At 58.7% G+C, this 23915-nt stretch overlaps 1 protein-coding gene across 7 annotated transcripts in view; it reads right to left on the reverse strand.

Annotated features, from left to right (window-relative positions):
• Positions 1 to 6410: 6410 nt before the first annotated feature.
• Positions 6411 to 23915, reverse strand: part of NLRP1 (NLR family pyrin domain containing 1) — a 33763-nt gene continuing 16258 nt past the window's right edge. For 4 of the 7 annotated variants that reach the window (XM_047707627.1, XM_047707628.1, XM_047707630.1 and 1 more), the window contains 11 exons: positions 21797 to 21967; positions 18402 to 18572; positions 17135 to 17224; positions 16019 to 16107; positions 15310 to 15472; positions 13828 to 14051; positions 10382 to 10644; positions 9846 to 9971; positions 8668 to 8806; positions 7506 to 7550; positions 6411 to 7070 (listed from right to left, as the gene is read on the reverse strand). In XM_047707627.1, the coding sequence (XP_047563583.1) occupies positions 6742 to 7070; positions 7506 to 7550; positions 8668 to 8806; positions 9846 to 9971; positions 10382 to 10644; positions 13828 to 14051; positions 15310 to 15472; positions 16019 to 16107; positions 17135 to 17224; positions 18402 to 18572; positions 21797 to 21967 (1810 nt within the window). In that variant the 3' untranslated portion in view covers positions 6411 to 6741. Of the gene's footprint in view, positions 7071 to 7505; positions 7551 to 8667; positions 8807 to 9300; positions 9715 to 9845; positions 9972 to 10381; positions 10645 to 13827; positions 14446 to 15309; positions 15473 to 16018; positions 16108 to 17134; positions 17225 to 18401; positions 18573 to 21796; positions 21968 to 23915 lie in introns of those variants that run through there. The other 3 variants (XR_007123420.1, XM_047707631.1, XM_047707632.1) reach the window with 3 other exon arrangements.

Consider the following 23915-nt stretch of genomic DNA (forward strand, 5'->3'; position numbering starts at 1 on the left):
GCCCCCTGCACCCTGCCGCCCGCGCGCCGACCGGCCCTCCTGCCCGCCGCCGCCACCGCCCGGGGCGCGCGGGCCTCGGGGGGCTCTTCCGGGGGCGGTTCGTCGAACAGGCCGCCAGCGTCGTCGGCGGGGTCCGAGAGGGTGGGCGCGGGGGCCCAGGGCTGGCGCGGGAAGTGCGGGGCCGCCATGGGCGAGGAGCTCGGGGGTCGCCGGACGGAGCGCGGTGGGCAGCTGCCGGGAAGCGCGGAGGCTCTGCCCGCGGAGGGGCGGGGACCGCTCGGCCTTGCACCTCCCCCGGCTCCTCCCCGCGCCGCGGCGCCGGCCTGTTCCCATGGCAACGCGGCGCGGGGCGCGGGGCGCAGAGCAAGGGATACGAGCCGTGGGCGGGGACCTCGGGGCGCGAGGCTGGGCCCGGCCAGGACCCCAGCTGCGCGCAGAGCTTCCCTGGGGTTGTATTCGTCTTTTAAAAAAAATTTTATTTATTTATTTATTAAAAATAAAAAAAATTATATTTGTCTTTTTAAATTTCCATAGTTACCATTTTTAAATAGTAATTATTTGTATTTGTCTTTTTATTTTTTTATTTTTTTTTTAAAGATTTTATTTATTTATTTGACAGACAGAGATCACAGGTAGACAGAGAGGCAGGCAGAGAGAGAGAGAGGGAAGCAGGCTCCCTGCTGAGCAGAGAGCCCGATGTGGGACTCGATCCCAGGACCCTGAGATCATGACCTGAGCCGAAGGCAGCGGCTTAACCCACTGAGCCACCCAGGCGCCCCTGTATTTGTCTTTTTAAAAGAAATTTTTTTTACGGGTCTGTTTCTGTTTTTTTTTTTTTTTTAATCTAAAGTGCAATACATGAAAAAAACAAATAAATACATAATCCGTGTCGCAAACCTGAAAGTTAGAAAGGCCCATAGGCAAAAACGGGAACAAAACAAAGGCTCCCTCTGCTATCCCAGGGCCCAGAGATGGATGGAGCCTTTCCTTCCTTCTTCCTCCTTCCCGGCCCTTCCCTGCGGGTGCATCTGTCTCTGCGGTGATCCTGGAGGCCGCGCCCCAAACCCAGTCCTCTGGGCGGCTCCGGTTTGAGTACATGCGGGTACTTTCTACTCAGGCCCCTCCGGGCATCCCCCAGGCTCTTCCCTGCCTTCCACTGGCGCTGCCACAGGCTTCAGACGCGGGTTCCAAGGCCAGCAGGGTACCCCTGTGGAATGCGGGGGGGAACAGCCGCGAGGGCTTTTGGGGTCCGGGGGAATGGGGGCGTATGCTGTCAGGCTCAGACTGTCATCACGGAGCTCATGGCCTCCTGTAAGGGAAAGGCCGAGGGGAAAGCAGGCCCGGAGCGCAGGGGACATGTCCCAGGGACCTCTCCATCTCTCCACCCTGCGGTGTTCCCACAGATCCCTGGCTGGGCCAGAGCCCACCACGGAGCCGCAGGGCCCAGACAGTATTTGTGGAATGAGTAAGGAAGGGGAAGGATGAATGGCGGTTGGCAACAGCAGACTCACATCTCAACCCCCTCCCTGCCCCCTGCCGGAGCTTCTAGAAGGCAGGCAGGTGGAGAGGATATGACCCTCCCACGCTCCTGCGGGAATGTGAGAAAGGTGGGGTGGCTTTGGAAAAGCAGTTCGGCGGTTTCATAAAAATCTAAACACACACGTGCTAGTGTCAGGAATTCCACTGCCAGCGACTGCCCACGTGACAGGAAGACGGGTGTTCACGCGAAAGCAGGGACTGTCCGGGAAGGTCCACAGCGGCGCTGCCGGTAATAGCGGCGACCCGGGAGCAATGTGGATGCTCTTCAGGTGATAAGCGGGTGATCCGAGGTGGCTTAGCCGTGCCCCGGGGGTCACTTCACAATAGAGCTGCTTCCTGGAGGAAATTCAGAAACATTTCAGTAAGTGCAGAAAAGCCAGGTGCGCAAGACCCAGACTGTATGGTCCCGCTTGCAGGAAATACCCAGGACAAACACACTCATTTACAGAGACGGAAAGCAGATGGGAGATCGCCCGGGCAGGAGAGCGGGGCAGGAGGCGAGGAACCTCGGAGGGGCTCGGGGCAGCTTTCCGGAGGGACAGGCATGTCCTCAACCCCAGCGCTGGTGGTGGTTGCACAGCTCTTGAATTTTTCTAAAATTCATCGCTGTGTCCATGTAACGTGGGTGACTCTGGTGACAGGAGAGTCATCCTTCAGTAAGGCTATGGTCTAAAAAAACCAACCTCGCTGAGTTTTTGCTTCTTAGATACCAGCTGGGCAAAACAAGACAAAACAAAATGAAAAGCATGGGTTTTGTTTGCAGTTCTGAGGGTCAGGTTCTCCCGGGTAGAGCTGATTCGACTGATCTCTACTGGATCTGGTCATTCGTCTGGCAGATCCGGTGACTGAGTTCTCCAGCAGGCTTCCTTGAGCTCCTGCGCGTGGTGGTCTCACGGTTCTGAGCACAGACCCGGGGAATCCTGCAGAGCACAAGGACCATTCTGGTCTCTGCTTGTGCTGTGTTTGCTGTATGCGGCCTGGGGCTCCGGGGGACAGGGGAGCAGGTGGCCAAGAACCTGTCTGGGGGAATCCAGGACCCCGTGTGAGCACTGAGGGTATTGCCTCAGAGGGGAGCCACTGAGCAGGACCTAGAACATCACATGGACACTCACGTCCTTTCACAGCAGCCCCTCACCTCTTACTACTGATGTAGAGCCAAGGATCCAAGATTAAAGAAAAGCTCCTTGTAGAAGGATGTCTCTTGCCAGATTGATGGCCAAACATTGGTGGAAGCCAACTCAGGGTTAGATCGGGAGGATGGGGGTTTCAGTGAACGTACCCACCAGATGGAACCCCACGCCGTCTTCACACGGAAGGACTGAGACTCTTGGAGGGTCCTCGTGATGATCCCAGTCAACGTGGGACAGGCAGGACTTAAAACCACAGGTGCTAGGATGTCAACGCCACGAAAATGTATTCCTGTAGAGAGATGCCACAACTGGGAAGGTAAAGAGGATCCTTTTCACCCTGTCTGGATGGCGAGATCATGGGGTGATCGCTTTCTCTTTTTTCCAGGCTCCGTGTACCATTGTTATGTTATTTTTTTGAGCAGCCGAAGCAATTAATAGGTGAGAACCAGAGGCCACTCTCAGGGTCCACAGTGGCCTGTAGCTCATGTTCTCATCATTGCCCACGCCCACGGAGGACCTCCCCCAGCTGTCTGGATGGCCCCACGTTGCCTAGCAACCACAGGCTCAGCAGCAGTTGCTAGGAAACCGGGGACAGCGAGGACTCATGACTCAAGGACCCTTGAGTCATGCTCCCATCCGGCTTTCCTCCCCCTCCCCTGCTCTCTCTCCCAGTTCCCCACCATGCTGGGGCCCACCCACCCCTGACAATCAGACAGCCCACCACAGCGCGGGATCATGGGCTTGGGGGGACTCCCTTTCTCCACCTGTTCCAAGATTAGGGCCTGGATTACAGGAAGGGCATGGCTTCAAGCTCAAGTGTGTACTGCTCTCATCGTCCGGGCGGGTACTGCCTGCCTTCTAGAAGGGCCCTGAGGCAATGATTCAGAAAAGCCACTGAGCCCAGCCCAGGCCTTACTACCCCAGCAGCACCTTGGCCAATGGGAGCCTTAAATCCCAGACCCACGAATGAATTCTTTGACGTGGTTCACACGGGCCTCTCTAAGCAGCTTACTTTAAGGAGAGACAAAAGTCATCTTGGATGGATTCACCGGAACACAGCGATGCTGGAGACCCCCAGTTTTCCACCATTGCTGAGGACGACTCTTGGCACCCCAACCTTCTTGCTCCCGGCACCTTCAACTTGCCCTCCCCTCACGTCTCTCCTAAGGAGGAGGCTACCTTCCTCCTCCACCTGATCCCCCATGGGTGCCCCATTTGAAAGCAAGCCAGAAAGGCCGGACCAGGGTGGGTGGACGGCAGACATGAAACGCGGGCAGCCTCCTAGACGGCTCCGCCCTTGGGACCAGGATGGCTTCTTGTAAGTGGGAGTGTTGATGTGAGTGGGTGAACCTGCTTGTGCTCAGCGGGGGCCTGGTTCCCTGGTTCCCAGACATCCCCCTGGCATGGGTCCCCGCCTCGTCATCTTACCTTTTGCAGACCTGGCCCCAAATCCAAGGAATCAGCAATGTTTCCAACGTCTATGATCTGTAGTGACAAATGATCACACATGTCTTCTGAGAACCAAGGATGCTGGGCAGAGAGCCAGGTAAGGAGCTGACCCTCTCTTCTAGGTTGGGATGATGCAAGCCTGATTGTGAGTCAGACACCTCTAGGGCAAAGGGTATTAAAGTGCTCCAAGGGTGGGATGCATTGTATTTTCCAAAGATGGCTAATCAAAGTCTACCCTACCCGTGTGGGTCTGGTCGTCTTCAAATGTCGCTAATAGAGAGGTGGGGTCCAGTTGTCTCCCCTGGAACTGGGGCGTGTGTGTGTGTGTGTGTGTGTGTGTGTGTGTGTGTGTGTTTGCTCCAATCATTAGAACACAGTAATGTGTGACTTCTAAGGCTATATCATCAAAGGCTACAGCTCCTACTTATCTCCAGCTAAGATCTGAGCTCCTCTTGATTTTTAGTGTCTTGAGCAAAATACATTGTCACCTTTTAAGCCATAAGAGCTGGGAGAGTACGCAGCTAGAATCAAGGGAGAGCATGGTGGCCGGAGAAGCGAGGTAGGAGACGCAGCTGGGCTACCGAGCCCCGGGCACTTTGGCCGTGTGATCCTCCCAACAGAGGACAAAGCCCTCCAGCGCGGTCGAGCTACTTCTCTCTCTCGTAGACCAACAGAAGTTCTGTCTACTGATGCCCAGCATGACGGCTGAGAACGCGTGTTAGTCACCACTCTGTGGGCTCCGTGGGCTCCGCTGAGCCAGCTCAAAGCTATCATTGTGCCTGGGGTTCAAAACCGTCACCCCCACAAAAAGAGGACAGAGCTCACCTACGTGGCCCACGACGTTCAAAGTGAGATGAGCCGGCCCGAGGCAGGGAGTGTCTCATCACTGGCAGCGTTCAGGGGTGGGACGGCCCCTGTACCGCATTCCACTGCCTCGGTTCCTGAAGTACACTCTACTTACAATCAACGGTACACACTTTGGGTATAAATTTGTCTATACCCACAAACCCACAGCAATTATGAGCATACGTACTGATGTGGGAAACAGAGGCAGAGGAACAATCGTTAAATTTCCCTACTTCCTCCGGCTCGTTGGCGGGTCCTTGAATCAGGCAGAGTGACCCTGCCCTAGGGACTCAGCTGCTTTGATGTTGACGCTTGGCTAAGGGCAAAAGGCCATCTTAGCCCGACCCCCAGGATCTACTTCAACATACAAAAATTCCTTTGGAGACTTCTGAGATGCATGCTGGCAGTCATCCCCCCAGCTGTGCCCCACTGATACACGTCCGTGGGTCTCAGGACTCGTGTTCGATTGGTCAATAATAAATGACCTTCTCCCAACAACAGCAGGTCCCCTCAGCGTCCTAAAGCTCTGTTTCCAAAATACCTGGGAGGCTGGCTCTCCCGTAACCACCTCCCAACTTGAAAGCATACAGTGGGCCACTCCTCATGTCCTCAGGGCAGCTTTCTGCCCACAGGCCCTGTCCCTGTGCTCTGATAAAACCACCTTTTCGCACCAAACATGTCTCAAAAATCCTTTCTTGGCTGTCGTGGCTTCGGACCCTAACATCTTTCCTACACCAAGGGGGTGTGGGCCCAAGTGGATGGCAGGGAGAAGGGACTCCGGGAGAGGAGGGTGACCGCGGGGGGAGGGGTACAATCAGCTTGTGCTTCTGAATCTTGGGCAGAACTATCTCTCCTGAGTTGAGAACGGCGTAATGTCTTAAATCTAGAATTGGCGTAAACATCTTAATACAGACGGGTTCTGTTCTAAGGTTGCTGGCTCACTGGGACAGGGGGGTGGCCTACCGACTTGGGGATTGTTATGAAGGCGGCCCTGGTTTCCCGTGGATGGTACGGTGGCCAGGAAGGGAGCTAAGGGATGTATCTGGGGAGGATCCCTTTACCATCTGCCTATTAATACAGCCTGACTTCAGGCCCACTGTGTGCCAGGCTCTGTGCTAGGCTCTGGGGATAAACTGACAAGCAGATCAGTCACAGCTCCTGCCCTCTGAGAGCTTCCCATGTGAGGGGGAGGCCAGCGATGAAGCCGGAGGGACAACGCCGTGCGTCGAGTGCCCTGAGTGCTGCGGGAGCACGGGGCAGGGGGCCTAGGACAGGGGAAAGGGCAGGGAGTCTCTGCGTATAGGGGATGTCGAAGCTAGGATCCGCTTCGTTTTCCCCGTGGGGGCGTCCTTCTTCACCCCTCCCAGTTCTAGCGGCCCCTCTGGATTCCAGAAATGACAAAGCGCACTTTGGCCTAACAGAAGAACCCAGCTCAGCAAGAACAAGTGAAAAATAAATCTCTTTTATTGCCCTTATTTCCAAGTCATCAAACCCCCCAAGGTGTCTACTCCCACCATCTGTCTCTAGCTGGAGGAGCCGGCCCTCTGTCTCCCTGATCCTCCTGGAATCTGGGAAGGGCTCTAGGCCTGGGCTGCAGTGGCCACCACACCAGGCTCCAGGGTTATGCTTCTAGCAGATGCCCAGAGGCATCATGGGAGCTCTGTGACCCTGGAGCAAGAGGGCAATCCATCGGACGGGCACTCGTGTCCAGAGGAAGAGGCTGAGGCCCAGCGAGCCCTCTGCGAAGCCAGCGTCACGGCAGGGCTGGGTCGGAGAACTACTGGGCCAGGGGGGAGGTGCCCCGCTCTCTGTCACCACCCCATGTCTCCCAGAGCTCCATGATGAGGTAAGGGTGGGTCTCCTTCAGAGCTTGGTAGACCTGATCCTTGCAGGCCAGGTCCCAGGACCTGCTGAACCTGAACAGCTCCCGCATCTGGTTGGCGGCCGTGGCCTTGGTGCGTACCCGATCGTACTGTTCCTCACTCAGCACCTGCCCCAGCAGCTTGTCAAGCACGGGGTCCACAGTTGTCACTCGAGCCACCAGCTGCTCCCGATGCCGGTCCAGAAAGTGCAGCGAGGCTGGGGCGCTGGGGGGCGCGGGCGAGGCTGGCCACGGACACAGAAGAGTTCCCATGGAGGCTCCTACCTCTGACCCCCTCCACACCACCCACCCTCTTCACTCACTCCCTCTGCACCCCTGGCTCCTTCTCCCCCTGCAAAGGCATTTGACCACCAGAAGGGCACCTGAAGGTCCAGCATTATTCGGCTGGAGCTGGGGGTGGTGTGGGGCCATGATGTTGCCCCCTCTGAGGCCATCCAGCGGGGAGAGACCCCCTTCTCCTTCTGTGGAGGAGCTTCCAGGGCCCCTCCCGGGCAGGAATAAGAGGACGAGGAGGGTCCCAGGGCCCATGCCACCCTCCAAGGCCTGGTCCCTGTCGGGGATGCAGCGGTCGAATCCCCTCCTCTCCCTCCCCTCCCCTCCAGGACCGACAGTACGCCCCGGACTGCCCTGGTGCTGGGTCTCCAGCAGCTGTTACTGACCTGCGGGGGCTGGGGGGACCAGAGAAGACGCGAGCTGGAGGTCCCCTGCAGGGAGACAGAGACGGTCTGTGAGGGTCCTCGAAACCCCCGCCCACGATCTGACATTCTTTGATTCTGACCAGCAGCTACGGACAAGTTCTGGTCATACTCTGGAGCGAGGGCTGCAGGGGTCCTTACAATCGTCCAACTGAGTCCCTTCCTTGTGCATGTGGGGAAACTGAGGCCATCCTCATAGTGAGAGAGACACACACACACCAGAATCCCAGAAAACATGGTTTAGTCCAATCTCGGGCTGAATGGATCCCAGATCCCTCGCTACATCACATGAACTATTTCAAATGTCCCTGCCTTGAGCGGGACTCCACCTCCTTGTCCTTGTTTGGCCTGGGGTGCACAGACCGAATCTGTCCGTCCTGGATTTCAGTGTCAGAATCAGGAATTAAGAAGCAACACCGAGGGGCGCCTGGGTGGCTCAGTGGGTTAAGCCGCTGCCTTCAGCTCAGGTCATGATCTCAGGGTCCTGGGATCGAGCCCCGCATCGGGCTCTCTGCTCAGCAGGGAGCCTGCTTCCTCCTCTCTCTCTGCCTGCCTCTCTGCCTGCTTGTGATCTCTCTCTCTGTCAAATAAATAAAATCTTTAAAAAAAAAAAAAAAGAAGCACGACCGAGAAACTCTTAGCACTTGGAAGTAGCGGGTGAGTTTCAGCAGGAAGGACACATGGACACCCACCCATGGAAGTCCTGGGGCCCATCCAGACTCATCACCAGCAGGAGGACCGACAGAGGGAGGTGACCGGGATGGCAAAGAATTTAAAGACCGAGAGGGAAGAGGACACTGGGAGAATCTGTAGCTATTAACATGCTGAAGAGCGGGCGGTGGGGAGACCCGGCTCATGGAAGACCCAGATTAGCCTGTCAGACGCGCCCCGGTTGGCCTGATCCTTTGCACCCTGTAACTCTTCTGTTCTTGTTCACGAGAAACTTTGCCAAAGGCCCTGTGACCCAAATCCACTAGTTCGAGGGCAGCGTGGCACCCCGTGGCCTGTGGTTGAGAGCCTGCGGTGGGCAGGCGGGATAACCAGAGTTTGAATTCTGCTCATACACGCAGGCCGAATGCTGGCACCGACTGCTTCCTGCCTCTGAGCTCCCCGCCCTTGACTTTACCTGGTTTCACCAAGGCTTCCCACACCACAGCGCCACTTTCCTCTTTCAGCTGCAGCCTGAGACCCGACCCCAAGTCTCCAACGTAGAACTCAGAGTAGAGCTGGGGTTGTCCGGGGCTGCGGTAGCAGAGCTCCAGCTCCTGCGGGGAGAGGCAGCGGGCCAGTGAGCGCGTCCTGGGGCGGGGGGCTCCGCCGCTGTCTGCGCTGTTAACTCACCGCCACCTTCAGCTACTGCTCTTTTCCTACTTTCCCCGCAAATCCCGAGTCCGGGGTGGGGGGCGGGGCAGGGAGCACCTCGGGCACCACGTGGACGAGTCACGACGCGCCTGTGCATACGCGGTCGCACAGCCTAAACCAGGCCTCTCCCTCCGCCGCCCCTATAGTGACCCCGAACCCGCGCCTCTCTGGCTGCTGGCCTGTCTTAACAGGTCCTAAATGTGACCCACTATCAGACCCCTCCGTTGGCTCCGCTGGCTGCCCCCACACCCAGTACAGGGCGGATCGGGGCATCTTTCCTAATCCCTCCTCTCCCCACCATGAGCTGAGTCCTGCTGGCTCCGCGGCAAACGCAAGCCAGGAGCCGCAGAGTCTGGGCGGCCGTGAAGACCGGACTCCGTGGACGCACATCCGGGGATCTGACGTCGTCCGTCTCCTGCCCAGACGCGGGCAGAGGGGAGCAAGAGGCGGCCAGCCCCCTGCAGCGGGGCTCGGGGTTCTCACGCACTGACCTGAGGCTACCGTCCCCGCTGCCCAGTCCTGTGGGGGACAAGCACGATCTCACTTAATGGCCCCTTCGGACAGGTCACCGTGCGACCACGAAACACCAAACATGCCCCCTCGCAGAACGCGCCACTTGCTTTCCCAGTTACAGCTTCGTGCCTGCCGCTCGTGGCCCGCCCGGAGATGCGGGGTTCGCCGAGGCTCACGGCTTGGCCCTCGACTCTGGAGCGCGTGTCCACTGTCTTCCGTGCTCGCCAAAACAGTCCCTAAGGCGCAAACCTTCGGACTTGCTCTTGGTAAGCCTCGCCCATCCTGATCAAGCCCCTTCCTGCAACAGGCGTCCTTCGCGGGGCTCTTGAAAGCCCTGCCCCTCGTCGGCCTGCCCGAGCTGCCCGCCCCTGCCCCACCCCACCCCACCCCCGTCCCGGCGGTTCCCTGCACGACCGCTGGCCCGCTCACCTTGGGGATTGCTTCTAGCATCTCCGAGCTGGACACAGCGTAGCGGGAGCCCAGGTAGAGCGAGGCCAGTGGAGGCGGCTTGCGGATCTGCACGAACTGGAACGCCTTCTCTTCGTCATCGATGGCCTGCGGGGCGCACAGAGCGGTGGTCAGGGGAGCGGCTGCCGCGGAGCTCAGGGGTCGGTCCACGGAATTCCATCCGCGGAATGCTTCTGAGCCTACGGAGGCGGTGCTGCTGCGTGTCTGTGTGGGCGGTGGGGGCCGCTCTGTCCCCCACGGCCTGCTGCCCCCCAGCCCTGCACGGGGCCTCTGCCAGGCCAGGTGGGACTTGGGGCACCGCTGGAAAGGAAGTGGGGGGAGGGGATGGAGGTGGTTTGGGCAGCGATGCCTGGCAAGAGGGTCCCTAAGCTGACTCATGGAAGGTAGCCCAGGGCCCACCCTGTTCCCGCTCAGCCGTTGGTGGGGGGGATCTCTGGCTGCACCCCATGTCTGCCCACAGCCTGCCCTGGCCCCGCCTTCCTGGCTCCCAGGGCCACCTTCCGAACACAGCAGTCGCTGGGGATCAGGTAGAGGTGGAAGACCGTCTCGTCCAGGCGCGTGTGGTGGTAGAGCAGCACCATGGAGGTGACGGGAAGGAAACGCAGGGCAGCATGGATGGTCCGCAGAAACACTCCTATGGGCGAGAAGCTGGGGTCCTCCAGGACCACGTGGTACAGCTCCACCCTGGTGGGCTTCTCCAGCAGCATCCCCGGCTCTTTAAAGTGGGCCACCTGGAACAGGGAGGTGTCCACGCAGCCCCCTGCCAAAGCACAGCATCAAGACACAAGATTTAGTGTCCTTATGGGGTCGGGCTGGGCTGGGACAGTGGGTTTCGGGGATGGGGGCTGAGTGGCCTGTCTGGGGGAGCAGGGGGGGCTCCACCTTGACCTGGGGCCTTTGGAGGCTGTGGGCCATCCTGTCTCCAGGGCAGGAGCATGGCAGGAACTCTCTGAGCCGGGCCCACACCAGCCCCAGCCCCTGGTCCCGGCGCCGGAGGAGGTGGGGGCAGGGGTTGCTGGCCTTCAGTAGCCGCACTGGCGTGGACCTTGACGGTGAAGGCTGGCAGGGGAGGCCAGCAGGGGCACAAGCAGCAGGAGGGAACGGCGGGGAAACAGAGCCACTAGTGTGGCATGTGCATTTGTCACACGTGCCCTCTCTGTTTTGGGAAGGACCTCCTCTTCCACCATCCTGAGGGTCTCGGCGGGATGGAGCAGGGCCTCCCTCGCCAGAAGCTACTGCTCCCTGCAGCTGAGACACCCTCGTTGGCCCCAGACTGGTCCCCTGGGGTGCTCCTGAGAGGCCTGGATCTGGAGGCAGTGGAGCGCACGGGATGAGGCCGGGACTCTTCTGGCAGCCGGCTGCGGTGGAGAGCCCGGGGGCCGCTGCGCTGGCGGGAGGGTCTCGTGCTGTGGGCCGAGGTCCCTCCCTATCTTTCTTGCTGGCACTCAGGTGTCTTGGCTTCTCAGCACTCTCTGCTCATTGTCTTTTCCTTCTTTTTTTTTTTAAAGACTCACTGCCCAGTCTGTCGTTAAACCTATCAGTGACCCTGGAACCATCCTTTCCCGCTGACGGGTGGTGTCTTTGTGCCAGTGGGTTGCAGAGAGAAGGGGAGCGGTGGGGGGGTCCCGGAAGTGAGGAGCTGCCTCTGGCGGGCCTCCCCGGAGACGTTCAGAGCCGCCATCAAGAGCAGGGGCTTCAGATGTACGGGGTTCAGGGACTCATCTCCAAAGATGTCCAGTAACCTCTGCCCCATGACAGGAAAGACCCGGGCACTGCAGTCCTGGAGATCTCGGCTCAGCACAAGGGGGCACAGATGGCAAATAGGACAAAACAGAGAGCGTCCCGAGTGCCATCGGCCTCCTTGTCCAGCCTTGGCCACTGCCGCCCCCACAGTCCAGGACCCCATAGTTGTTCTGTGGCCTGTCTGGCGGCTCTGCCCTCCCCATGGAGCGTGTCATCGGCACCTTCCAGGCTCAGGTGCACAGCCGAGGAGGAGGAGTAAAGCGACTGTCCTGGTCGAGGAGGGACATGGGAAGGCGGGGTGTGGAGCGCTGTCCCGCAGGGCGGTCAGGGACAGGGGCTGCTGGGGTCTGAGTCCCGGCAAAGCACCACCGGCTATGAGGGGCTGACCAGTTACGTGGCCTCCCTGTGCACCAGCAGCAGCATGGGGCCCACAAGAGCAGAGGCCACGGTCTCTCACTGCTGGGCAGAGCCTGCTGTCCCCTCTGTCCCTGACAGGGCACCTGGAAGCCCCCGGGCCAGGGTCCCCCTCTGTGGAAGGGGCAGGAGGGTTGTCATGGGTGCCTGCACCCCCCTCCCAGTTTCCCCATGTGGACGGGTCTTGGCACCCCAGGGCCTTCTTGCACCTGCCCTGCCCCTGCTTCACTCTGGAATCTTCCCCAGTGACCCTGCTGTCCATCCAGGCGCCCCTGGGAACCCTGAGTCCCCCCCCCTTGCTCCTGGCTCCCATGCTGTCTTCCCACAACGTCAGTGGTTCACACCGAGCCTGTGTGGTCTTGACAAATAGCCTCCCCAGAACTGGCCACGTTTTGTTGGATTTACCCACACATGTCTTTCCATGTCCGTGGTGGGTCCCTGCTGCGCCCCATCCCTTCACACTGTGCCCAAGGTACATCGTCCTTTAGGATTTCCTCCCACCAGGATTTGTTTGTGGAAACCTCTCTCGGTTTTCGTTTGCGTTAAACATTTCTACCATTGTGCTTTTCTCTTGGAAAATGACTTTTCTGGGTTTGTAATTTCTCTATGGACATTTGTCGTGAGGGAATCGTGGAGACACGTCCAGAGCCGCGTTCAGAAAGCAGTGGTCAGCCTCGGAGCCCCACCCTGCTGGGCGTGTGTCTGTCCTTCCGGCCTCCACCATGACCTTCCCTTAGGCTTCCCTTAGGCTTCCCTTTTCTATAGTCTCACTACGATGGGTCCAGATTTCTCTCTCTCTCTCTCTCTCTCTCTCTCTCTCTCCTGCTTTCGATTCTTTGGATTTTTTTCATCCTGAGAACGAAGTTCCATCTTTCGGCAATGGTTGACATTTCTCGGACGTCTCTCTTCTTCGAGCGCTGCTCCTTCTCCGTCCTGTCCGTACTGTCCTTCTGGGTTCTCACTAGACATGTGTTAGACCTTCTGACAGTCTCTTCCACACCATTGAATCCTCACTCTTCTCACATTTTTAAGTATTTTCTGGAAGTTAGTCTGTTTCGGAACTTGGTAAGGAGGCCGTGCGTCTCATGTGTATTTTAAGGACTCCTTCAAGATGTGTGTAACGTCGTGATTTTATGTGCAGTGTCTGTTGATTTCTGTGTCAGACGTGTTTGTGGGGCTGATTCGGGGACCTGCCATTTCCACTGGCTCTCACCCGCAGCACCTCGTTCACTGCCTGGAATGTTCCTGGCAGGGTGCTCGTGGTCGTTGGGACTTTACTCGGGGGGAGGCCCTCGGAGGGGAGAGAGGTCGGGGAAGGTACGTTGTTACCCTTCAGGACTCCGTAGCCTTCCGGGAAGCCCCTGTTCCGGGCTTTGGCTCCCAGAGGGCGTCTGGCAACACGGGGTCTCCCCTGCCTGAGGGGATAGTCACGCTCCCCCTTGGGCGCTCGTCCCTGGGAACCCCAAAAGCCCCATTCGCTCCTTTGCCCTCACTTTGTACATAGCCCGGTCTCTTCAAAAACCGCCACCGAGCATGCGGCCCGTTTCCTGCTGGGACTGTGAGGGACTCGACCTGGGTACGGAGCTCTGAGTATCAAGGAGAATGCTTCCTATGTAGGGAAACTTTCAAGTCGTTCGGGCAAGAAGAAATATGAGGCTGGAAGACCAAATGCTTCAAAAACAGAGGTGCCGGATCACGGCGTGCCCCCTCTGTCCCTCTGAGGAAGCCACGCGCTCCTCCCCCAGGACGTCGCCCCCCAGGTCCCCCCATGCCCCGCCCCACTCACCTCGGAGGTCCATGAAGTGGGGGAGGTACATAGTCGCCACGGCCCCTGGCTTGACCTTGATGTCAAACAGAGGCCCGGCCACCATCCAGCTCTGTTCCCAGGCCGTCTCATGCAGGAACTTGTCTGAGGCACAGAATTCAATGTCGATGTTCGCGGGCTCTCTCACCACGAAACGGAGACCTGTGCTGGGCCAGCGGTAGGAGCCAGCCATGGGCAAGTGAACTCTGGGGGGAACAGGGAGAGGGGGACACAGAATGACCCTATTCCATTTCACCAGACCCCGTGCGGGGCACTGAGGGTCCAGGGGAGTGGCATGGACCCAGACGTCGCAGTCCCAAGGCCTGGGCTGGGAGTCCCAGCGCTTTTGCCCTCTGATGACCCTGGGTCCATCTCTGAGCTTCCATGAACCGTGTCCTCTGTGGACGGGGATGACAGACGCGCCCATCCCAGAGGCGTGAGTGCTCAGGGACCCGGGGCACGCGGAGAGAGGAGCGCATGCCTGGCGGCAGTGACATTTCCATCCTGATGTTGGTGACGAAATAGGAGAGCATTCTTGTTTGTAAAGGCTCTCTGCCGATGATTCGTGCCGGGCTACACCGTGACACGAACGACCCACGCCTGGGAGTGAAAACAACTCTGCAGGGGCCTCCGGCCACGTTCCCAAAGCTCCCCATGCGGCTAGCAGCGGGGCCGCGGGCAGGCGGGGTCCGCAGGGGCGAGGGTCGGGGAGCCATCTCTTCCCTGAGAGGCTGCGTGTGGCGCTGTGTCGTAGAGGAGCTCAAGATCATGACGGCAGACGCCACGGCTGCCCGTGGTGGGCATTAGTCCACTGGGACATGCGGGCCCCCTGGACATGGCCTGGCTCCGCGCAGAACCGTTAGGACTCGCTGTAAACACGACACCTGCTGATGGTTGTCATGGTAACAGAAGAAAAGGTCTTTCTTCACCTTTTCTTTGAAATGCATCACTAAATATTTAGTGGTAGAGTCGCCTGATAGCGTGGATTTATGAAACACTCCACCAGGGGCGCCTGGGGGCTCCGTCCGCAAAGCGCCTGCCTTTGGCTTGGGTCATGGCCTCAGGGTCCTGGGCTCCCTGCTCAGCGGGGGGCCTGCTTCTCCCTCGGCTCCCACCCACCCTCCACTCGCGCTTGCTCTCAAAGAAACAAATAAATAAATTAAATCCTTGAAAGGCTCTAACAACAGAAGATGGGAAAACGGAATAAATTTGGCGAGACGGCTGTCGGACCTGGGTGACGGGTAACGCAAGTACCTTGGACCCCATTTCGGCTCACGGTTGAGAATTTTCACAATGGAACCTCCTTTTCCATGATAAAAGCACGGACTGAGGATCTCAGCCTTGTCTATGCCTGCGGGCTTGGAAGGGGAGGGGACCCCAGTGCCATGGGTGTGGCGGGGGGAAAGGTGTGAGGACAGTGACCTGGGAGGCCAGACCCAGACAGCAGGCCTCCCCCACACTCACCGGTGCAGGCTTCTGTCTTTGTCAACCACCTCAATGGCCACAGGCCCCAGGGGACCCCAGAAGTCATCCTCAGTCCCCAGAGGCCCCCTGTGCAGGTTCTCTGGAAGGGCAGGAGAAGGCAGACTGGCGAGTCCCTCCTGGGCGACTTGAGGGGAGAGTCCCTCTGGAAACAGGCAGGACAGTGGTCAGCTTTAGGTTCTCCTGTCTGGCCGCCCCGGCCCCTCACGGAGAGACCGTGGTGGGGCCCCTCCCAAGGCTGGATTGCTTGGCCTGCGGCGGGGAGGGGCTGAAGCCTCTGTCCCTGCTCTTGTGGCTCCTGCCTGCCTGCCTGCAGCCTGCAGAGGGCCAGCCCTGCTGCCTCAGCCCAGCCCAGCCCAGCCCCAGCCCCAGCCCAGCCCAGCCCCTGCCCCAGCCCAGACCCAGCCCAGCCCCACCCACCCATCCAGCAGTGTTCCTCTTCCCCGCATGCTACAGGGGGCAACTGTGAGCCGAACGTGGATCAAAAGATGGACGGTGGGGACAGAGAGGTGACTTTCAGGCCCCAGTCCCCCCAGGCTGGGACAGAGGGAGGTAGAAGTCCTGCCAGACTCTAGGACTGGACACTTTCCATGGGGTAGGCTCTCCTGGGGGAAGCCCGCCCTGTCCCACGCCAGCGGCAGGGGCTGGAGCCACCCCTCCATGATGCTGCCAGCCTGGACCCCTCTACTACCTGACTCTCGTCTGTCCTGCTGGAGTGAGGACGTGCCGCTCGTTTCTCCCTCTCGTGGGCCCTCGTTAGGCATCGTCTCACTCGGCTTCCTAGACAAAGAGGCCTTCATTCTCCCAGGATCTCAGAGGAAGCTGGGCCGTCGCCATGACGTCCTCACTTACATTCTGCTTGTCCCAGTTTGAACATGTGGCCGGAGTCCAGGCTTCTCCGGTAGCCCCTTCCTTGGGAATGACCCCATCTGCTCAGCCCTGCAAGGCAGAGCTGGAACTGGGGTGTCCTCCTGACCCCCCAATGGCCCCTCTGAGGGCTGACAGGTCACTTGTCATTCACCCCAAAACAGAATTTGCATTTCTAACGCGTCCCCAGGCGCTGGTCAGACCAGATGGCACTCGGAACCGGGCACGGCTCCCTGCACCTGGCCGTGCTCTGTTCCTTGAAGGAGCCAAGCTCTGAGCCTTTCCTCTGCCTGGAATCCGCTCCCTTCTGGGCCCAGCAAACAGTTCCCGTTGTTTAGGGCTCAGCCCCGCTCTCCAGGACAGGGTCAAACCAGCCCCGGAATGCACTTCCAGTCCTCCTAGGGACGCTGACTTGGGCTGGGGGGTAACCCGCACAAAGCCCCCGTTCCCTGCGGCGTGCAGAAGCCGTGGCGGGTCTGCAGGGAGCGGACGCCCAGCCTCGCGCCCTTTCCCTCTGGACTGCGGGTGAGCACAGCAGCCGCCAGCGCGGGCACTGGCCACAGTCAGGGCCAACGTGCCCCAAACGGGGGGAGCAGGGGGGCTGCAGCACATTCCCTGTGGGGAAGACTGGACTCTGCCCTGGGCTCGCCCCCCAGTCCCCCAGCCCTCCAGCCCCCCAGCCTGCATTGGTCTGGTCACAAGCTTCTCACTCTTTGTCTTTGCTTCCCCCTCCTTGTTCCTGGCCCCACCCATGCCCCCCATCGTCACCTCCCTGGTCCTCCCCAGGATGGCTTTGAGCCCCACAGCGACTGGTTCTATTTGCATAAACAAATAGGGCTCTGTCTGCCTCTGCCCCATCTCTCACGCAGCCCCAAGCACTCAGCTCGGGCCTGGGCCAGCCCCGTGGGCTCTGGGTCTCCCCCGCCCCCGCTGCCCATACCGTCTGCTGCGGATGAGCAGCCGCGGCTTCTCGTCCTCCAGGGCTCGGAGCATCCAGGTCACCTCCTCACTCAGCTGGGTCTGGTCCAGCCTGCGAGCACACAGGAAGCCTGGTTCTCCCGGGCTGTTGGTCACCCTGTCGGGGTGTCTGGGTGCTCACCTCTGACACGGGTGGGTCGTCTCCGCATGTGTGAGCCACAGACAAGGTGGCAGGCGAGATGCCCTGCGCCCTGTCCGGGGAGCCGCGTGCCCCACTCATCGCTGCCGTTGGAGCCATTATCCCCTGGGGGGTAGGAGCCAGCCCCTGGGTCGTCAGGTGTCTGTGTCAGCTTTGGGAGGTCCCTGTGTACCCCATCCAGTCCCTGGTGTCTGGCTCCCCAATGTCTAGTCCCCCACTCCCTCTGTCTGAGAGCCCAGGCTCTGTAGACCCCCTCCAAGGGCTGACTGGAACTGCCAGGGGCCAGGGCACGAGGGTCTCTGAGTGAGCCCCTCACACCGTGCTGAGTGCCCCAAGGCCCAGCTGGGGGCCTCCAGGGAGGGGTGTCGCCAGAAAGAGCCATGGGCTTGTTTTCAGGCTCTGGAGGAAGAAGGCAGAGAGAGCCCATTGGGGACAGGACTCAGTGCGTGAGGGAGGGTCACCAGCTCTGCTCTGTGCCTGTCCTGCCCGGGGGGCCGTTCCCCCTGCCTGGGCCTGGCCGGCTCCTGCTTCTCCTGGGGTCTCGGCCTCTGGGCCCCCCAGTCCACTCCAACCTCCCCGACCCTACAGATTCAGAAGACCTTCGCTCTCCCTTCACAGCCCCCGTGGAGCTCAAACATCCCCATTTGTGCCTTAGCACATGACTAGCGTTCCCTTGTTCCCGCTGGAGTGTGGCATCAGGAGGGCAGGGCCCCCGTCTGCTTGCTCCCTCCTGTGACCGCAGAGCTTGCCCCGGGGCTGGGCCCACGAGAGCCCTGCGGGTCCCCTCACGGTCGCCCACCTCCTTCCTGATGATCACGCCGCCCCGTCTAATTCTCCGCTCAGACCGTCCACCCTCTGACCCGCCTCGGACTCCTTGCAGCTCACAAGGCAGACCCATTACACAGACAAGGACCCCAGAGTCTCCGAGGAAGACCTCCCTGCGCCCCGCGGCCCGAGTTGGTGTCGGAGCCAGCAAGGAGCCCCTGCTGACCTACATTTACGGGTCCTTCTCCTTCCCCCGTCCACTGGCGTGGCCTCTACCACCTCGCCACCCTACACGCCTCCCCCTCCCCGGCCCCGCAGGCCTTACCACAGGAGCCTGAGCTGGCAGGTCGGATGCCTGAGGCCTTCGCAGAGCAACCGCACGCCGGCGTCCTCCAGCTCGTTCTGCTGCAGGTCCAGCTCCGTCAGGCTGGGGCTGGTGCTGAGCACGGAGGCCAGGGCCCTGCAGCAGCTGGACGTGAGGCCGCAGCCGACCAGCCTGCGGGGGAGACGCGCCCCGGCCGCCATCAGCATCCCGAGCCCCTGTCCTGGGGAGACTGTGGGCTGGTTTCCCTTTCTGGTGCCCATGGCCCTTAGGAGGGTCTGGGGCCTCCCCTTCTCCCGCCCGCTGGGCACGCTCACCCCACTGACGGATCTGCCCCGGGGCCCCTTGCACGGGGGCACCAACCGTGTCGACACGGGAGCCCCGGGGGAGCAAGGGCCTTCCTGCTCTGTGCCCCCCAGTGCCCGTCTGCCCGACGGACCTGGGGCAACTCCCGCCCCCTCCCCCGTCCACCCGCACAGACGGCTAGTGAGGACAGTCACCGCAGCCCACATAGCCAGCAGCCCCGCTGTTTCAGCCCGTCGCAGAGGTGCTCGGCCCCCTGGTCCAGGAGCGGGTTGAAGCTCAGCCCCAGCTCGGTCAAGGTCCGATGGGCGCCCAGCACCCAGGCAAGGCCTATGCAGCCCTCAGCGTGAGGCCGCAGCGGGTCAACTTGTGGGAGACATGTGACACCCGCCAATGTGCTTCGCCCCCCGGTGCTCGGCTCCCGCGCAGCCCCGCTCCCTCCCTTCCGTCCCCGAGGCGACACGAGGCTCATCCCTCCTGCCCTCCGGCCTCTGCTCTTCCTGGCCCCCCGTCTTTCAGATCACCAGCTCCTTCTTGCCCAAGTGATGGGCTCCATTCAACATGCCCCACCACGCAGAATGCGCCAGGACCCTTGACCCTGGCCCATGCAACCTCTTTTGGGGCCGTGCCAGTCTCCGGTTGTCCCCCGGGACTTTGCTGGAGCATCCTAGATGGTCTTGGCTCCAGAGTCAATAAAGTCCTGAGCTCTCCCAGTGTTCCCAGTGAGGGGAACGAGTCACGTCGGCCTGACCTAGCCTTGGTGCTCTTGGGGGAACACGCCTTCTTTCTGTGACATGACCCCAGGGAGCCGGCAAGAGCCAGATTCAGGCTTTCCTGACAGAGGAGTCCTGCTGGTGCTGGCTGTGTTCTCACCGGGTTCCCGTCTCAGCTCTCCTGTTTCCGGCTGTGGAAACTGGGGCAAGACTGTTGACGTCTCTGGGCCTCAATTCTTATTGTCTGGGAACCAGAAATGGTTGTCTCTGCTATGCTATGTTCATGGATTCTTTCCTGAAGACCCCAGAGGACACAGAAATTATGAAGTTCTACGCCCACGTGAGGGGTCCATGGAAGTTGGATGTCTTCCCCCCGCAGGGCGTGAGGTTGGGTTTCTGAGTCCCTTGCAGAAGCCTTTCTGCGAGACCCAGGCAACTCTCCTTGGAACGGTTTTGGGAGGGGACCCAGGAAATCACAACACAAGGCTACATTTGCCTTCTTACTCTGTTGGTCCCCTTTCTCTCCAGCCCCCCAGCCTCTGGCTTTTCTTCACTTCCCTTGGAATCTAGCTTAGATTCCATGATCCGTCATCGCCAACGTCCTAAAGGTGACCTTCCGTCACATCCTTCTGGCTAACCCCAAACTCTGCCATCTTTCTGCTCCCGAACAAACCCCCACCCCCACCTGAGTCACAGGGCAGGTGTGGCTGTTGGGAACCACGACTAGGAGCCTTGGTGATGCCTGGCAGGTGGAAACCCCCCACTGTACAAAGACCATTTCAGAATATTATCTTTCCCCAACCTCCACAGCCAACCCTCACGTTCTCAGCAGACAACTCGACTCCTACCTCACAGAGGAGAACGGAGGCATGCGATGGAAACCCCACAGCACCCCACAGTCCTACTGTGTGCCTCTGTGCTTACGTCCCTGGGTCCTGTCCCTGCCTGCCTTCCTGATACAGTGGAGGAGGCCGTTCCTCCTCTCCAAGGTCAGTCATTCTCTCTTCTTCCCCTCTCAGCTGCTTTCTCCTTGTGTTTCTTTCATATCAAATTTCAAATTTAGGTCTTTTCCTTCTTCTTAAATGCAAGCAACTGGTCAAACACACACACACACACACACACACACACACACACACACACCCCTTTAGTTGGCTCCTGTTTCCCTCTGCTTTAACTCGTTTCTCTTTTTTCCCACCCAAGTCTTAGTATTGTGGCCTCATTTTCTACCTGTCTCCCTCTGCTTCCTCCATTCCAGTCTGGATGTTGGCCCTGACATGACAGAGGCTATTCCTGCTAAGACCACCCAACTGCCCCAACGCTAATCCAGTGGTGGACAGTTTTTAGCCCTTGCTTTACTTGGCTTCCCAGCAGCAGTGGCCCCTGCTGGCTACACCGTCCTTGGAACCCTCCACTCCCTTGGGCTCCATGGAGCACACTCTCCTGGCGTTCTTCCCACTTCCCTGGCCGCTCTTTTTCAGTCTGCTTTGTTGGCTTTTCTCTTCCTGAGCAGTAAACACTGTGGGGATTTCCCAACACCTGACATGCAGTCTTGTCCTTGCAAATGAATTTTAGGATCAGCTTGACCACGTCTTCAAGAAACACAGCTTTGATTTTGATAGGGATTGAACTGAATCTGTGCAGTAGTTTGGGGAGTGTCGCCATCATAACGATATTAATTTTCTGATCCATGAACATGGGATGCCTTTCCATTACTTAAGTTATCATTTAATTTGTTTTTTTTTTTTAAAGATTTTATTCATTTATTTGACAGACAGATCACAAGTAGGCAGAGAGGCAGGCAGAGAGAGAGGAAGGGAAGCAGGCTCCCTGCTGAGCAGAGAGCCCGATGCGGGACTCGATCCCAGGACCCTGGGATCATGACCTGAGCTGAAGGCAGCGGCTTAACCCACTGAGCCACCCAGGCGCCCTCATTTAATTTGTTTTAATCATGTTTTGTAGTTTTCGGTATGTAAACCTTGCTTTTCTTTTGCTAAATTTGCTCCTAAGTATTTCATTCTTTTTGATGCTATTGTAAGTGGACTTGTTTCCTTAATTTTGTTTTTGGGTTGCTCATTGCTAGTGTGCAGAAGTCGGACCGATTTTTACATGTTGACCTTATATCTTAAAATCTCGGTGAACGCGTTCATTAGTTCTGACGGCTATTTCTATGGATTCTTTATGATTTTCCATATGTAAGATTATGCTGTCTCCAAAGAGAGATTGTTTCACCTCTTCCTTCCTACCCTGGAAGCATTTGTTCATTTTCTTGCCTAACTGTCCTGGAGAGAACCTCTGGCAGGATGTTGAACAGTAGAGCCCTCAGATTCCTTCTCAAATCTCCTGCCCATCCCTGTTTCCGAGCAGGACCCAGCTCAGACTCACCGCAGGGTTTCCAGATGGCAGCAAGGGAACCTCAGGGCCTCGCAGAGACTCCATACTGTAGTGTTGCTCAGGCAGTTTCCACTTAGGTCCAGCTCCTTCAGGTTTCCAGTGGTCTGGAGAGTGAAAAATAGAACCTCCCAGCAGACATCTGTGACCAGGACCCCGCTGAGCCTGAGGGAGGGGGAGAGGGACAGGAGTGGCATGAGCTGTGTGGGCAGGGTCTGGGGTGCACAGCCCTGCAAAGCCCTGTTGCGGCTCTGTCCCTCGGAGTGCCAAGCCCAGGACCGACCGAGCAGCTTCCCTGATGGCTCCTCTGTCCCCCACGCCCCTGGGCAGCATGCCCGTCCTGTGTGCTTCCTAGCTCTGCAATCCTTGCCACATCATCTCAAGTGTTCATTTTGTGAGTCTGTGTCTGTCCTAGTCTGGAGTTCCTCCAGGGCAGGGGTTTCTCATCTTTTTTTTTTTTTATCTGCAGTGCCCAGCAGAGGTCCTGATACAGAGGACGAGTTGGCGGGGCTTTCCTCCCTTCAATGCAGACACACCTGAGTTCTTTTGGTGCTGACTTCTAGAATCCCGGAGCCCAGAAAGGAAAGGAGGGAGGGGAGGAGGGAGCAGGAGCCGGGAGAGGTGGTTTGAGGATGACACTGGAGGGGAATTGTATAGGTGACTGTGTGTACTGCTGTCCGGGTTGGGACCTCCTCCCCTTCCAGGATGGAAAGGGTCCCCGGGAGCAAGCGCCAAAGGAGAGCGTCTCAGGATGGACGATGGCCTTCATCAGAGGGTGTTAGAGTTGACTCTGCCTCACGTAATTTCCCTCATTTAATGTTTCCGTCCTCACACACGCTTCAGCAATCTCACCTATGTCCGAGGCTTCAGCAGCTCAAACTCTGTGGTGGCGGGTTCCAGACAGGCATCTCCGCCTTCACACCTGGTAGCCCCTTGACTAATGTGTCTCAATGTGCCCCCCACTCAGTCTTCCCCCCGGGTCTGCAGAGCCACACAGAGGCGAGGAGCAGGGGCCCCGATGCCAGGTCCCCCAGCCTCACTCAGTGTCCCCGGCTGCAAAAGGAAGGCAGCGGGAGACCCTCCTGCAGAGGGTTTTGTGAGAGTAGCTTCACAGCTTTAACAGGCCAGGAGGCTCGATGCTACAGACATACCTCCCCCCAAACCATCATCTGAAATCTTAATTATTTAAATTCCTTTTATGCTTATTTCATTTTGTGGAATTTGAACCATAAATTCGGAACTTTCTCTTTCAGCCAACATTTGGCGTCTGTCATCAGAGGGGCTCTCGTAAGGAACAGACAGTTATCATTCAAAGCGTGCACTGCTTCATTACCAGCCGAATGCCTGGAAGCTGCCCATTCCGACCACATTGGGTCGCTGGGTCGGTCCTCTGTTCCCTTTCCCCAACCCCCCACCAGTCTTCCATTTCTCCCCAGCTGCCATGTTTGTTCAGAGTGGCCCCTGCTGCTCCCTCTGTCTTGCCTTCCTGGGGCTCAGTCCCCTTCAAATCTGCTGCACATGGCAGCCAGAGCCTCCGACTTCCCAGGGGACTCTCTTCATCAGCAACCGCTGCCGTTCCTTCCAGACCTCCCATCTACAACCACGCATAGGGAGAAGCTGCCTATGCCCGGGAATACGCAGATGGTCCAGCCCATCGTGGCGCCTTCCCCTGTGCAACATTGCGTGGTCATTCAGGCATTCACAGAGGCTGTGCTGGGCTCCTGTGCTGCGCGGGGCGGGTGGCCTCGGTACGAAGACCACGACCTGGGTGCCAACCGACTCATTCGGAGGAGGCTGTGACTCTTGATCTTGGGGTGGTGACTTTGAGTCCCCATGTCGGGGGTAGAGATTATTTAAAAAATAAAGATAGAGGGGCGCCTGGGTGGCTCAGTGGGTTAAGCCTCTGCCTTTGGCTCGGGTCATGATCTTGGGGTCCTGGGATCGAGCCCCGCATGGGGCTCTCTGCTCAGCAGGGAGCCTGCTTCCCCCCTCTCTCTGCCTGCCTCTCTGCCTACTTGTGATCTCTCTCTCTCTCTGTCAAATAAATAAATAAAATATTAAAAAAAAATAAAGATAGAGACTCTCAAGTAGAATGGACAGCACATGGCTCAGC

The sequence above is a fragment of the Lutra lutra genome, chromosome 16 (assembly GCF_902655055.1).
Source record: "Lutra lutra chromosome 16, mLutLut1.2, whole genome shotgun sequence".
NCBI classification, from domain to species: Eukaryota; Metazoa; Chordata; class Mammalia; order Carnivora; family Mustelidae; genus Lutra; species Lutra lutra.